General features: G+C 41.8%; 1 protein-coding gene and 1 long non-coding RNA gene across 3 annotated transcripts in view; one reads left to right on the top strand and one right to left on the bottom strand.

The window, feature by feature from the left end:
- MRPS31 (mitochondrial ribosomal protein S31) overlaps positions 1 to 2498 on the top strand; it is a 32716-nt gene extending 30218 nt beyond the window's left edge. The window contains exon 7 of the mRNA XM_048848567.2: positions 1211 to 2498. Coding sequence (XP_048704524.1) covers positions 1211 to 1476 — 266 coding nt within the window. The 3' untranslated portion in view covers positions 1477 to 2498. The remainder of the gene's footprint in view (positions 1 to 1210) is intronic.
- LOC125636033 (uncharacterized) overlaps positions 1 to 16520 on the bottom strand; it is a 35108-nt gene that overhangs the window by 2688 nt on the left and 15900 nt on the right. The window contains exon 3 of one of the 2 annotated variants that reach the window (XR_007356456.2): positions 10860 to 11965. The exons of the other annotated variant lie outside the window; for it this stretch is intronic. This is a non-coding gene — a long non-coding RNA (uncharacterized LOC125636033). Of the gene's footprint in view, positions 1 to 10859; positions 11966 to 16520 lie in introns of those variants that run through there. 2 annotated transcript variants of the gene reach the window in all.

Below are 16520 nucleotides of genomic sequence, written 5' to 3'. Positions count from 1 at the left end.
CATCTATAAACCAACATTTTACTGTTCTGCAGTCTTTACAAATGTATTACAGCATTCATGGTAGTTAATTTTATACCTTATCAAATAATTGCATTAATTAGTGACAGGTTTGGGTTTTTTTAATCAACTGAAGGGGGGGGGGAAAATCTCTGTGCAGTCAGACCCCAGTCTGTCTTGATTTCTGGATTGGTAATATGGCCAAATCTCATGGTATTTCTGAGACAACCCCCTTTTTTTTTTCTATTCATATTTGAGTTTGTAGACCTCAACATCTTACACTTTGATTTGTGTGTCCTTTGAACACTAGTGTCAAAATACAGAGCAGAAACCAGTGAAATCCACTGAAAAGAGGACTAAAATCACTGCTTGATTGATCTGAGGCATTTTTGGTGAAAGGTCTGTAACAAACCACTATGCCACATAGCTCTGAGATGGAATGCTTTTTAATGTAGTATTTTTGCATTCATCACTGCTAAAGGTAACATCTGACAAAACTTTCAAAATCTTAATTGTGTGTACCTCAACCTATTTGTATTTTTGTGATTGCAAAAGTCTGGAAAGAGTTAAAAGAAGTATTTGAAAATATTCCCTCTTTCAAATTTAATAGTAAAATACCTAAAACTGTGTGAAATATAATGAACATATAAGCATGGAACTCATTCAAGTAACAAATACTTTCAAAGGTAGACTTGTTCCGTTTGAACTACCTTTTTTTTTTCTTTAAACCATTTTGCAAAGTTATGCAACCAGTATATTTCTTATTACAAGTAAATGCTCAATTCAGTCTTTAAAAAATATTGCTAGCAGGCCAGCTTTCATAGCCCATAACAAGCCAGTGTTTGCATATAATGGAAGAACAGGGTTTTTTGCTAAGGAAATGGATTTCAGAGTCAGGCTTCAATGGCATTACCAAATATGAAATCTAGGTAAAAATTGCCTCTTAAAGAGAAACAGAAAATGAAAATGAAGAGTTGTGAATGTTAGCATGACATCTTGTGCACTGAAATCTCTCCTATTTGGGGAGGACAGAGGTCGAAGTGTGTGGTATTGGACCTCACCACAGTCCTCTTCCATTCTACTTTTTCTTTTTGTGTACAGCACTGAACTATTAATTCTACCATTTAGAAGGAATTTACATGCAAGACTTAGTGAACACAGACAAGACAAACTGAAATTATGATATAACAGTGTTTTGCAATTCACCTTCTAGGTATTGAAGATGATGTTGAATTTCATGAACATATCTTTCTGGATAAATACCTAGAAGACTTTCCCAAGCAAGGACCTGTTCGCCACTTCATGGAACTAGTGACCTGCGGGCTTTCCAAAAATCCATATCTAAGTGTTAAACAAAAAGCTGAGCATATTGAATGGTTCCGGAATTACTTCCAGGAAAAGGAGGAACTTCTTAAAGAGATTGATGATCATGAGAAAGAAACAGACGTTAGTCTTGAAAGGAGGAGTCTATCAAAGTAACAAGTGATCACTTAAAAAAAAACAATTATAGCATTGTGTCAGTGCATAGTAAAACATTAACACCTGATTTGAAAGATGTAATTGTGTGAACTTTTTAAAAAAAAGCTAAAATTTGCTATTCTTTTCATTTATATACACAAAATGGAGGGAATGGTCTGCAGCTCATAGATTGTACATAGCAAAAATATCATTAATTCTGCGGTACAAATTCACTGATTGACTATTTAATTCATTTTAAGCCTATCCAAAATAACCAGTAAGTAGATTTTCTCAGAAGGGTCTTTATTTTACTGGTTTCTGCTGCATGCATTTTGGAATTTGGAAACTGTCACAGAATCTAGAGATGATAAAAGGCCAGTAATGTCGTCTACTCCACCCCCCTGCCAATTCAGGATTATTCCTTGTTGCATATTAATGTTTTGTGTGGTTTATTTTTAAATACGCTAATTGCGGGTGGGTGATTCCACTGTTTCCCTTGAGAGACTGTGTTCAGTGGCCTAACCTGGTTTACCATCAAGAAGTTGTTTGATTTTTTTTTTTTAAACCTTCTTTCCTCTCCAGTGTTCCCTCCCCTCTGCTCTCTGCAGCACTGTAGTATACCATTGTGTGTGTAAAATATTTTAATAATGTACATGTGGTATATTGTCAAACAGCCTCTCCTGCACTCTGCCCTTAATTGCAGGGTTACTTCAAACATCCCAAATCTGAGCAGCTTCAAACACCTGACATTTAAAAAAAAAAAAAAAAAATTCAGCCTGCCACAAAAATGCCCTAGAACATGTAATTTAATCCCAACAATCATACTGGATCAGAGCTGGCAATATTCAATCCTGTTCCAGTATCTTGATTAAGTTCTGTTTATCTCCTGCCCTGAAGGGTTAGAAATGGGAGGCTCAGATCTTATCAAGAGGCACAGAGTTCTATTACTTTCTTGTTTTATAACCTTGTCTTCTGCTTTGTTGTACGATATTCTGTGGTGCTCAGATGTTCATGAAATAAATTCCATGTTTTCTCTTGGAGGATCCATGTCTGCACAGTGCTCCAAATCTGTTAAGCACATTTTATGTATTTGTCTTGCCTTCCTGTAGCCCTCTATTATCCTTTATTCTCCCTTAACCCAGGCTCTATTTGATGTTCTCTAGGTTACATTTGTCTCTTTTCTAACATATTTACAGTCTGATAGATTGTGCACTCTCTCTCGCCTCTCCCCCACATCACTGTAGGAGCTGTTGGCACTGGTGGTCCTAACTTGTTCTCCATACAGTCTGTTGGCTAGTATTTCAGGTACTTACTACTCCTGAAAGCCATGATACAGGAAGCAATAAATCATGCAATGGAGGCAAAATATTAGCTTTGTCATTGTGCAAATGAAATTACCTTGTGCCTAATCACTTTTTTTAACACAGTCACAAAAGTGCAAATGAAAGAGTCTGATCACATCTGCCTTTGAAATCAGAATTTTACTTGACACCCTGTTATCTTGTAGGGTATAGGTAAGCCTGGTTTCATTTCTTCTTACTTTTTCTGCATACTGGCTCTTTTGAAGGGAAGTGGCTTTTAAATAGGAGTAGTGAGAGAAGCAAGGTTCAAGTTCTGCAGAAATCTTCAGAGACTTCCCACTCTAGCAGCAAGACCAAGCGGTAGCTGTAACAAAAGTATCTTTGGTGGTAGGTTTGTTTAATTTTCAGCTCAGTGCCCAGGTGTGTTTTAGGTTTACAACCTGTACCTTGCAGACTTTCACCTAGCCAGTGATGCTTGGAGCTGTTCTATGAGAGAGGCCAAAAAGAAAACACGCTACTGCTTAAATAATTCTTACTGGATTTTTTTCCCCCAAAACTTGGCGAATTGACTGCAGCTACAATAGCATTTATTTCACTTCGAAATAATTTCTTCTGTCTTCAGTGTATCTTGGCCTGCATTTTACTATGGAGGGCAGGAAATTTTCATAGTTTTAATTCTGAGGGGTTAGATGGTTTAGCTGTGTGTGAGAGTACTGAATCAACAGGTGTTATGCTGTGGGAAGTAGACGGATGTTATCCCTTAGAAAAGGTATAAAAGGAGCTCAGCACTTCGATGACCTCTCAATGGGAGCTGCAGGTTTTCAGCACCTTTGAAAATCAAGCTGCTTCTGTTTAGACTCCAAATCTGTATTTAAACTTCCGAACTGTAGAAAACTAGGTTGGAAAATATTGGTCTAGGTATGTATGTATCGAAGCCTGATTGGGACTGTTCAAAACAAATCAGCATAGTGCCAGTGGTGATGCTTTTGAGCGTCTATACGTGGAGCTACCCCTCATACACAATGGAGTGTTCAACATTGATGCTCCCAAATTCTTAACTTACAGACATAAAAACTGTCTGTCTTTTGCAACTTAAAATACAGAGTTTGAAATGCTAGTCCTCATACTTGGAATAAAACCACCTTTTTATATTGACTTTATTGGTCCCATCACGGCAATAATCTTTAAACAATGTATTAATTTGTGGGCGTGACATAGTTATGCATTTTTTTCAGTGATTAAGTGGTGTATAGATTAGATTTCACATGTCTATAGGATCTATGTTGAGAGTAGAATACCATTAATTATTTGCCATAGTCTTAAGTTTTCTTTTTTAATGTATGAAGCTGAGGTCTTGTTAATGGATGACTAATGTCCTATCTTTTAGTCCTCTCTAATCATAGAATATCTGGGTTGGAAGGGACCTCAGGAGGTCATCTAGTCCAACCCCCATGCTACCTTAAGAGTCCTGAACCATGTCCCACTTGGGCATCTGCCTATTCTATTTTGTGTGTAGACTGCACTTGTCACTTACAAAAACATTAGTAGTGCAGCAACCTGACCTGGAGCAATGACGGCAGTGATTTTTGTCGTCTGAAAGTTCCAGGTTGAGATTCTCGCCTCCTGGGCTGCCGAAGATGGGGCATGTAATGGAGGGGGACATATTTTAAAAGCAGTGGGGATGGCTGTACCACTGCAAAGCAATACATGTAGGTATTATGGCATAAGCCACAGAGTAGGGTAGTAATTGTATTTTCCAAGTCAATCATTAATGGGCTCCATTAAGGTCTACTTGGGGGATATTGAGGAATCCAGTAAAATGTTAAAAGCTCTGTTCAGCAATCTCATTTTGTGAAAATCCTCTCATTGTGTCCAGGCCTACACCAGATTTGGATAGCTTGCCTTCAGAAGTATTCTTTACCCCAGCAAATACACCCAAATGTTTAATGTCAGTCTTCAGGAGTATCTTAGCATGGTGTGGACTGTTTGATTAGACATTAATTGTAATAGTTTGAATGATTACACTTCTATTTATAGTTTTGACTTTCTGCATGAACTTTCACATTTCAAGATGTGATATCAGAAAAAAACAAATGTAACAGAAAAGTCCAAACATTCGGATCAGCAAGAAGAGAATCCTAACTTTGAGATCTCACCTACCTCTCTCTACTTCATTTTACAACTCCTCACATCTTTCTATTTGTTGCTTTCTCCATGCCACCCCACTTAGTGTGTAAATTACACCTGCTTCCAAGGGTGTGTAACCATTAATATCAACTGAATCTGACCACATGCCTGCTCTGGCACTACAGACATATCAAGTTAAAGATTTCTCAGTAATGATCTCTAGTTATAATTGAAGGATTACAGCAAATGTGATTAAAATCCCATGAATGGATTAACTATTTACTGTATCAACGTGGTAGAACAGGAGCAGTACGTAAATACCAAGTGTGTGAATCCTGCCAGTGTTGTGCATTTATTTTAGTTTCTAAGAGCTGGTGGGAGGAAGATGCCCTCTATTTTGAAAGCCTCTTTGATCTCCGGTTACAAAACTGATGGTTTTCTTGAAACCAAACGTGAACAAACAGTGATTTGTTCTATCGTGTGAGAATTCAGACACCTGATCTCCAGGCCGACACTAGCAGAGAACTTGAGGAACAAGTCCTTCACCGGGTTTTCAGGCACCAGAGCAAACCCCTAATGTAGGCACACTTTATACAAAGTGTAGCTTAGATACTCTGATACTACAATGATGAGCATGGTATAAGAACCTATATAGAACAGAATATCCTGCTGCACTGGAGTGGATTGTGTCTACTACAGTGGATTGTGTCTACTACAGGGGCTTGCACCCATGCAACTATAAGTGGTTGTCCTGATGTAGGCAGTATCTTCATGCTGAATTCCCAACAGGCTTCCAGATAAGCACTGAAAAAGATGGTGGCCTGCTGTACTCCTTCTGAACAATAGAAGGAGCTGAAATAATTGGGAAAAGGAGGAGAACAAAATGTTGAATGCTTTCTCAAACTGCCAACTTCTTTTGTCTTAAATCATGCCATTTCAGATGAGGATGACGTTAGTGGTGTTCTGGAGTGCTATTAGTTTCCCTTGCTTCACTGATTGCAGAGATAATCGAGTCCCAATATGAAAATAGCTCTTCTTTTGAAGCTTCTTCTTTGATGATTAGAAGCTTTAAAGTGTCATGAAATTTGCAAATGTGGGATCGAGACATACTTCCAATGATGATTCCAAAGCAGAAAGTCCAGATTTATATAGTTTGATTATAATTATAAATTTTAAAACTTCTTCCCTGACACATTTCAGGCACAAAATGGTGTTCAATATGAGATTTAAAGGCCTGATTGTTAAGGAGCCGCTCGGGGAAGCAGGGGACACTCCCTCCTCCAGTGCCCTGGTTGCTTCCAATAATTACAATTTCCATCCCTCATTTTACCCCAGCCTCCCCCTCCTCCTGTTCCCCGTCCAAGCTGTAACATGATTTTTCATAGGTGCTGCAGCTCCCATTGACTTCAACTGAAATTGTGGGTCCTTAGCATCCCTGAAAATCTGGCCCTTGGAGTATTTCCCTCCCGCCATAAGTGTTAGATTTTTGTGAGCAGGTACATAACAAGAGAAGACATGTGATGTGCTGTTGTAAGTGGCTATAGGGCTCTTAAATCTCATAATCCTCTCACCACAAGATGTCAGTGTAGATTTATTTTATCAGATGTAAGGTAGGTGTATTGTTCCCCCTACAGATTAAAACACAAACTATTAGAGAAACAATAGGTTTGATTATGCTGTGGGATTTATTCCCTGTGGAGGAGTGGCATCTCAAGAAAGGGAATAATGGAAGAGATGTGCAATCACGCACTAAAATGTGAGCAGTATCCTTTTTGTAACTGGTGGCACATTTTAACACCGAACAAATGCATCACATACAGTTCAATTAATGCTGAAATTGGGGATGAATTTTATCCCCATCTTCTCTGAAACAAAATGTTAAAATATTGCACTCGAAAGAAAAAAAAAAAGCTGAACTTTATCTATAGTAGAGATGTGTCCAAAATATTTTTTTACTTGCAAGACCTTAATACAGTTCTTGGCTCTACCTCTGACTTCCTGTGTCCCCTTTAGCAAATTCCTTAATTCCTTTGAAGCACAATTCCCCATCTGTAAAACAGGGATGATGACCTTTCCTTTCTCCCACCCTGGGTCTCTTCTCTATTGAGATTGTAATTCCTGCCCTGAAGAATTTATCTGTTGCTATGTGTCTGCCCACTGCCTAAAACAGAGGCTCCCATCTTGTATTGTGGTAAACCTAGAGACCCCAACCACATCATGGGATTTCTGTTCACATTTTCACAGCTTGGAGGTTTGGAACCCTAGGAACAAGCTGGAATGACAGTCAAGATTTTGGGAATTTCTATTCTGCCAAATAAAACGGGGGGTATAAAGGAAGAAAAATAAACTGAACAGACTGTTTCCTGATTGTTTGATTCAGAGCCATGTGAGCAAAAGGCAAAGCTCCCATACGAGTCAGGGCTACAGAAGGTCCTTTAGTTGGAAAGTTACATTGATAACTCATTCATGATACAGTAGAATTATTCGCAAAAAGAAAAGGAGTACTTGTGGCACCTTAGAGACTAACCAATTTATTTGAGCATGAGCTTTCGTGAGCTACAGCTCACTTCATCAGATGGTAAACATCTGATGAAGTGAGCTGTAGCTCACGAAAGCTCATGCTCAAATAAATTGGTTAGTCTCTAAGGTGCCACAAGTACTCCTTTTCTTTTTGCGAATACAGACTAACACGGCTGTTCCTCTGAAACCAGTAGAATTATTGATATCTTTACAGTGTGGATGCAGAGCTATTGTCAGATTATTCTGCAGTAGAATGGGTGTTCAGGAAAAAACAAAACAAAAGCTAAACACCTATGCTGACATCTCAGTTCCCTCCCATGGTTTGAGCTTCCTCCTCCAAATCAGGGGCCCCCTTCCTGTGGATCTTGCAAATTGCTGCATGAGTTAGGGTTTGCAAGACTGATGCCTGGGTATGTACAGCTGTTGTTAAAACCTACAGTCTTATCATTTAAAGACATTGGGTCTCATCTTCTCATAGGGTGCAGTTGCTTTACATTGTATGGTAATCTGGCCTTACAGCAGGTCTAGGGAAAATCATCCAGTGCAAGGGTGATTCTTAAAGTTGTAGAGCCAGCCTAGGGGCTCCTAGACCATTCTCCCTCTCTGTTACTAGCATAGCAACAGGAAAATAAAAACTGGCTGGAGGAAAAGGGGCTTGTTCTGACTATCCCGTTACTATGCAGAACACTATTGGCATTTTCCATTTCCTGTGACTTTTGACTCAGGAAGTCAGGCCTCTAGAGAGCAGGAGCAGGGGAGTGCAAAGAGGAGCTTTGTGCTGATTTGTACTCTTTGCATTTTAGCTGTAGCCAAGCCTTTGGCCTAGTAAGTTTCCCTAGCAATAGAAATCCTGCACCTCATCTCCAACTCTGGGCCATGCTGTCTCCAGTCACTGGGTGGAGTGGGATGGAAGATGCAAGAATCCTACTCTTTCCTTGCACCCCACTAAATGGGAAAGGAAGAGGCAAGTTCACACATCACTGCCCGCTGGTGGGTGGGAACACATGCTATACCCTTTGTGATGCAATAGGCACACTTCCCCTTGCACGCACAGGAGCTCTGGCAGCCTTGTTGAGGCACAATGCCTCTTAGATCCATCTCTGCAGAGGAAGGGCTGCATCTGAACCGTGCAATCTGGCTGTGTCTTAAGGTAGAGGCAAAATATTTCTCTACCTTTCCAGCATTTCATACCTCCCATCTTTTACAGCCATATTTTAAATAAAAGTGGAAAAAATGTACATACACTTCCCCACCCCCTTTTTTCTGCTGTTTCCCCAGCACCTGCCACACTGAGCTGTCAACCACAGATGTGAGCGCCTTACAGTGTGTGGGTGGACTGAGATGTTCAGTGCTGCAGTCCGTAACTGACCTTGGTGTTCGAAAGCAGTGGGAACAAGAGCCGAAGAAAGATGATTCATTTAATGTAGTTAGCATTCTAGACCAGTGTGTCACCAAAAGGGGGATGGGAGGAAATCATGTATTTTTTTGTCAGTAGTATCAGATATAGTGGTGTTTTAGATGGGGGGGGGGGCGGGATTAATATTCTTATACATTTCTGATGCCACCACCGCTCTTGCACTTATTTTAGGACAGTCATAGTAAGATGCCCCATTTTCCTTGATGGTTCTAACATGGATAATTCCATTCTGCTTACTTACATTCTCCATGTAGTTTTCTAACCTTCCCCCCCCAACCCTTCCCCCTTTTTTTAAACCTACAGGTCACTTTGTAAGAGAGGGAACCTCTTATGTGGACTATATCTCCTCCCAGTCCTTCTCCTTATATCAATGCATTCTGTGGGCAACCAAGAAGAGCTCTCTGGGACAAGTGCTTGGCAGACCACAGCTTGAAATACTAGGAGATGGTATTCTTTGCTGCTTGCTGAAACTGTCATGCAGTATTGCTTTGCATTGTTATAGAGCTGTCTTGTTCCACTCCACTGGTAGTTATGCTTCATCATCATCATTTTGCAAAGCGACTCTTTTATAAAAAGGGCCAAATTCTGCTCTTGGATCCATGTGCTTGTTTCTCACTCAGTTCAACATTTGTAAAGTACTTTGGGATCCCTTGGACAGAGGGACATCCTATACGGGTACTGTACTGTAAAATGTTATGTTAATGCTTTCCTTTAGCCACTGAGTAAACAGGGTGTGGGTGTTTTTCTTTTAAAAACAAGAAAACAATCCTATGTTTAAGGGCTAGATTGCAATGCTCACCACATAAGGAATATGTTCAATTACTCAGTGAAGTCAATGGGACAATGCATGTAACTGCTCATCAGCCATAAGTAACAACTAGCCCTAAGTAACCACCTGTTAAAGTGGATATTTCCCTATTATCCTCCAAGTAGGAAGATGAACATTTTAGGCATTTATTAAGAGTGAAAAGAGGTATTTAACTATCTGACCACTCTCTAGATAGGGTATTAGAAGATACCACACTGTTAAATGGTAACATGAGTTTAAAAAAAAAAAAAAAGATGGGGGGAAGGGTTGCTTTGGGATAGTCACAAGACTTAGAGACCTAAGTCTGGCATTGTTAAACCAGATTTGCAAAGGTGTGGGATCAGTAAGTATCCAGATCCTGATTGCGGTACTATCTGCTCCTACCGGTGTAAACTAGGTTAGAACTTCCTATTGCTCCAAAAGCAGAAAGAGCTGCCAGACTCATGAATGGGTGGTTTGGATTAAGCAGCACAGGGGCTCCAGTTTAATCAATTCTTCTGTCATTACAGTACACATGATTTACTACCCAAATAGTTTTAGGAGATAAAGAATGATCAACAAAATTCAAAACAAACTAATTGCATGTGTTTTGCTGGTTGATGGAATATTGGAGGTGCGAGTTCTATGGTATGATGCAATTGGGCCATCCTGAATCCAATAAAAGTTGTTAACTTTACCAGGATGTAACAGAGATGAGAAGGGTTTCCTGCAGCTCCATAAAAGGCAGTGATCCTACTCAAGTTTAATTTTATACTTCCATGTCTTCCATCCCTGAAACCCTGCCCTGCTTTTTAATAAGCAACTTTGGTTGTGTTTTAAAGCAGTTTCCATATATGTTCTTCTACTTTGAGGGTTACACTGGGAGACCCTTTGGTGACTTGTCCCTACTTAGGAGAAACCCTGCCTGAACAACGTGTGTCTTGTGTGTACTGAGATTTTTAGGGCCGTATCTTATTAGATGTAAAAGAGAAGCAATCAAAATGCTTTCACCCACTCCATTTTTTTTCCCAAAAGAAATTCACACCAAAAGCACTCTCTTGGTTTCCTGGGGTCTCCGATTTGTGTGGCCTGTGCATCTTGGAACTTGTATTGCAACCTCTCACTCAGGTGAGTGATCCTACTGAAGGGCTTATGTTCTTATGCATTACTGAAATCAGTGGGACCGTCCACTGATGTCAGTTAGCCCCAGGATGAAACCCTGTTTTGAGTAAGGACTAATCACATGGGTAAAGGACTGTAGGATTGGGCCTTTAGGCTGTAAAATTCTTGATGCAGGGGACCGTGTCGTCTTCCATGTCTTCTACAATGTGAAGCTCATCCTTGGCAATAAACAAAGCAAAATAATAATGGCATCTTTTAAGGAGCTCACCCCCATAGTATCTGCTTTGGCCTGCTTGTCTATGACAAACATGCAGCTGTAGATCTGACAAGAAAATATGTTGAAGAGGGAAATACTGGTTTCCAAACTGCAACTAGTTTTCTCTGCAATTATAATATGCAGGTTCAGTTTCAGCATAACTGTCAGTTAAGCCAGTTTTTCTGCAGTGTGACTGATAATAGCACTTATTAAAACTGAAGCTCAAATACCTAGATTAACATTTTGGCAGCATGAAATGAGAAGTTCTAAGGTTTTGGGCATTTTTAAGTACATGCCTAGACTGATTTTTCATTTCCTACACAAAAGATTAAAGGTAAGAAGGCAGGAGGGAAAGCACAAATGAAATCTTCAGGACAAATGAAATTCAAATGCCAAACCCAATGAGTTTAGCTTTGTTGCAAAAGCAAATGTGTTTATCTATAGCATAGGTTCTGTGGGACTGACAGCCACAAAAACTTTTGTCTGTTAAATGAACAGAGAAGTAGTTCAAGACAAATTTGAATTCCTTGCTAGACTTCGAAATATTTTCCAGCAGGATGACTAGCTAGTGCTGTGGTATAGTGAGCAGACCTTTCACTGCTGGAATGGCATGTTTAAATTTGGCACACGGGAGCAAACGAAATGGGGTTTGATGGTTGAAGCTTAGCCCACAGTTAACAGTAGCCTGCATCATTAAACCACACACGCACATATTGACACATATACAATTTTGGCTCCCCTGGCAGCTTTACAGAAAGAAGCTCATGAATGACTGAGCACTAAGTCTTAGTTACCCGCCTGTTCCCCAGGGGCTGATCACTTCAGGTCAGGCATGCAGTTTGCTTTTGGAATGTCGTAAGGAAGCTTGCCTTGAGCTTTTCTGTCCTGCTTCCCAGCACTGTGAATAAACAGAGAGCTTCAGTCCGCCTCCACTGTTACATCAGTCTCCTCAAGCTGCTGCGGCTTCTAAATTCCTGACCCTGAATTTTAACAAAATAAAGATTTTTTTTTCAAGTTTAAATTTAGACCGTAACATTATTTTGGGGTTTAAAATGTGTTTTCTCATGTCTCAATTAGTTTATTTTAGTAACAATTCATTTTCTCCTTCCTCTCCCCCTGAATATGTCCCCAAAACAGATATGTTTATTCAATTATTCAGTTCAAAGGGAGTGGGCACAGAGCTTTGACCTGCATTACCACCACTTCTTCGGTATTTTAAAATTATTTCCTTAAGAAAAAAAACACCAAACATTTTTTCAGCAATCCGTGTGCCTTCTCCTGCTCCCATTAAAGTTAATTACAGTAGTCCCACCACTTTAATAGGAGCAGGATTGGGCCCTATTTCAATCTGGTGTTCTCCATTCCAGTGCTCTTCTTTCTTTCTTTATTAACTGTATTTGTTCCTACTCCTCAGTCCTCCTCTGAGAGTCCCACCCCAGTGTGACATCCCAATTGGTTGCTGTGGAAATGATTAGATGACAGAGATTTATGATACCAAGTGAGAAATAAACACCAGAAGCAGATAAACTCTAAAGAAACAAAAGTTTAGTGTTTATAGGAATAAAAATGATTTATATCAACTGAGAGCTGCCCATTTAGAAACAATTCTACGTTTTCCATGAAATAGCTGCAAAGCCAGCTTTTGTGATCCACAAAACCCAGGAAGCATATGGAAGTGATTATAGGACAAGCCCAAATGTACCATAGGACTTTGGAATCTGCTTTTGGCTGAGGCCCTGATTCAGCAAGGCACATAAGCATGCGCCTAACTTTAAGCAGGTAAGTAGTCAATGGGGTTATTCATGGGTTTACTTAGGTACATACTTAGGTACTTGGCTGAATCGGGTTTGAGAGCCTTGACACCCAGCTCACTGTGCCTCATTTTAGGTGCAGTTGGCAGAGCTAGCAGAGTGAAGACCAGTGTTGTCTCTACTGTCCTACTCTGGGAAAACAGTGAGACCTGTTAACCAAGCCTTCTCTACCCTGAGAGAAAGGGGAAGGGAAAATCTGCTACTCTCCTTTTCCAGCCATGGTGGAAAGAACCACAATTTACTTTCCAGTTTTTCACAACCAAATCAGAAGAGCAAAGAGGATGTGGGGAGAGAAGAAAGGAGAAGTTGAGGAGATGGGGTCTCCATGAATAATTATGTTGGGGTCTACTGAAACCATAAAACCAGCCCAGCCATTGGCTGCTTGCAGGATGGTACTTATGTTTGTAAGTAAGGATAGTGTTTACTTGGTTATACAGCAAATATACAGAGCTAAACTGAATTAAATGAGTTTACCCAGGTGCAACTGAGAAATGTGGCCCATTTGTTGTTATAAAAGGACATTATCAAATGTGATTTATATTATTATTATTTTATTATTACTTCTATTGTTCCTGCTAGAGCCATATTCAATATACCATCCTCACTCATTACACAGGCAAAGCTCCCAGTAAGTAAAGAAGGCTAAATCCATCTTGGAAACTGGAGGTTTTTTTCCTTACCAATTTTGGCCTTCTCCATTTAGCAAACATTGCTATTCCCTCCCAACCCTGTTTTCAATGGAGCCAAAGATAGCCATATTGGTTTCCACTCCATTACAAACACCAGGGGATGGGGAGGGGTTAATGTATGCCAAATGGAGAATGTCAAAACTGGTAGGAGGAAAAAATTATAGTCCCAAATCGATGTCAATAGCAGCTAATACGAACTATGATGCCAGAGGGCAAATCTTGGAACAGTGAATATTAGCTAGCTAGCTAATGGAAACCACACCAACAAGGGGAGTTCACACATTGATTTTTCATGGCTATTTATTTTTAGTGGTAAGTGTCTTCTGGGAAAAGAAAGTCTCTTCTACCCAGAGCTGGTGTCAGATTCTGGGACACATGGGTAATGGAGAAGAATACTTCCAGCTGAAGGTCTAAAACTAATAATACTTGATGACACCTGGGTCATATTTACTGAGTGTACAAAAAAGGAGAATATACTGACAAGAGAACCAACCCTAGACTGATGAATTTGACTGAGCTGGGGTGTGAGTGGGACAAAGGACTTGGTTTTTTAATTTGACTAGTCTGCATCAGTTTCATGTGCATGTATCCATTCTACAGTTACACTCTCTAAACACAGAATCTTTGGGGTGAGGAAGGAGGACTTTAGGATATCTGTCAGAGACGCGCTGCCATGGGAAAGTGACATTCCTTTGGGCACAGCCTCACAATTGCAATGGCTAATTGGCTCCAGCACTGTCATGTTAATTCCAGATGTGCCCCTTATGGCAGCAACATTTTCAGGAATGACACTAAATAAGAGGTTTCAGAGTAGCAGCCGTGTTAGTCTGTATTCACAAAAAGAAAAGGAGGACTTGTGGCACCTTAGAGACTAACCAATTTATTTGAGCATAAGCTTTCATGAGCTACAGCTCACCTCATCGGTGAAGTGAGCTGTAGCTCACGAAAGCTTATGCTCAAATAAATTGGTTAGTCTCTAAGGTGCTACAAGTCCTCCTTTTCTTTTTACTAAATAAGAGGGCAATAGCCATTAGTGCAAGGTACTTTGGGTAGGCAAAGTACCTGGCCTCTCCAGGGGGCTCTGATAGGGTTGCCAATTTTGGTTGGACGTATTCCTGGAGGTTTCTTTGCATGCCATAATCTTTAATTAAAGATTAATCTTTAATTTTTGGAGACCCCAGGCTAATCCTGGAGGGTTGACAACCCTAGGCTCTAAATACTGAAAAGCATGGAGCTTACTGCTTGGAACTGATCCTTTCTGCTCTGTCTCAGATGTTAGCATTACATTTGATGTGTTCCAATGTTCCAAAACTCTACATTCACTGCAGCTAGCAAACACTTTGTGGGGTCAAGCGGCCTATATTTTTTTAACGTATGTAACCTGCACCCATGTGGTGTCATGCTCTGTTCCCCTCTAGTGGGGGCTGGAGCACCTAGAGAGGCTGATGAGCCTGTGACAGCCTCAGCTAACAGAGAGGGATCTTTTGGCTCAGGCGGGAGAGGCTCATAGACTCAGAAATTTCAGCTTCAATAGCTGCTGCTGACAACTGACCCAGGGGCAAGGAGTTATGCTTATAAATAACTGAGCATGAGCAGAGCACTAACAACAGGCCATTAGGCTGGCCACACTGATCACATCTCTATTAATTGTAAAATTCTATTAACTGCATGCTTTCAAATGAATCACTAACTGCTAATGCTCTTTCATTTACCACTCAGCATCAGTCTGTGTCTGTAGTGAGAGAAAGGTGTGGTCTACTGCTCTGAGCACATGAGTGGGAGCTGGAAACTTCTGAGTTCCAACACTGACTCCTGCCATGGCTTTGGGAAGGTCACAACTCCCCTGCCTCAACTTCCCCCGTTAAAATGAGAATAAGAATGGTGCCTTCTACCCCACAGGTGTAATGTGACAATTAATCAGACAGGCCTTGGAAGATGAAAAGCATTATATAGGTTCTACGTACAAACTCCCACTTCTGTTTTGTCAGACATCCATCATGTGATTCATGATAGTCTGCTCATGAGGAGGCACTGGTTGACTACTACGAGCAACAATGACAGTTTTGCACATTCAGATAGCGCTAGGGTTGCCAGGTGTCCAGTTTTTGACCGGAACAGCCGGTCGAAAATGGACCTTGGCAGCTCCGGTCAGCACAGCTGATTGGGCCATTAAAAGTCCAGTTGGCGTGGGGCCGGCAGGCTCCCTACTTGGTTCTGCGTGGCTCCCCAGAAGCGGCAACATGTCCATTGGCTCCTAGGTGGAAGGATGGCCATGGGGGCTCCGTGCGCTGCCCCAGCCCTGCCCTGAGTGACTGCTCCACAGCTCCCATTGGCCAGGAACCGTGACCAATGGGAGCTGCGGGGGCAGCGCCTGCAGGGGAAGGCAGCATGCAGAGCTGCCTGGCTGCACCTCCACCTAGGAGCTGAGGGACATGTCGCTGCTTGTGGGGAGCTGTCCGAGGTAAGCACTGCCTGGAGCCCGCACCCTTAAACTCCTCCCGCGCCCCAACCCCCGTCCCAGCTCCGAGCCCCCTCCCACATCCAAACGCCCTCCCAGAGCCTGCACCCCGAACTCTCTCCCATGCCCCAATCCGCTCCCTCAAGCCCCCTCCCGGACCCAAACACCCTCCTAGACCCTGCACCCTGAACCCCGTTCTGTGTCCCAATCCCCTGCCCCAGTTCAGAACCCCCTCCTGCACTCTGAACCCCTCTTCCCCAACCCCACCCCAGAGCCTGCACCCCCAGCCGGAGCCCTCACCCCCCTGCACCCCAACTCCCTACCACAGCCTGGATCCCCCTCCCACACCCTGAACCCCTCATTTCTGGCCCCATCCCAGAGCCTGCACCCCTATCCCAGAGCCCGTACTGCCTCCCACACCCCAACCTCCTGCCTCAGCATGGAGCCCCCTCCCACACTCCAAACCCCTCGGCCCCACCCCCGAGCCCCTGCCTGCACCCGAAACCTCTCATCTCTGGCCCCACCCCAGAGGCTGCACCCCCAGCTGACACCCTCATCCCCTCCTGCAGCCCAGCCG

Source organism: Caretta caretta, chromosome 1 (assembly GCF_965140235.1).
Source record: "Caretta caretta isolate rCarCar2 chromosome 1, rCarCar1.hap1, whole genome shotgun sequence".
In the NCBI taxonomy this organism is placed as follows: Eukaryota; Metazoa; Chordata; order Testudines; family Cheloniidae; genus Caretta; species Caretta caretta.
This window is presented reverse-complemented; position numbering and strand designations above follow the sequence as displayed.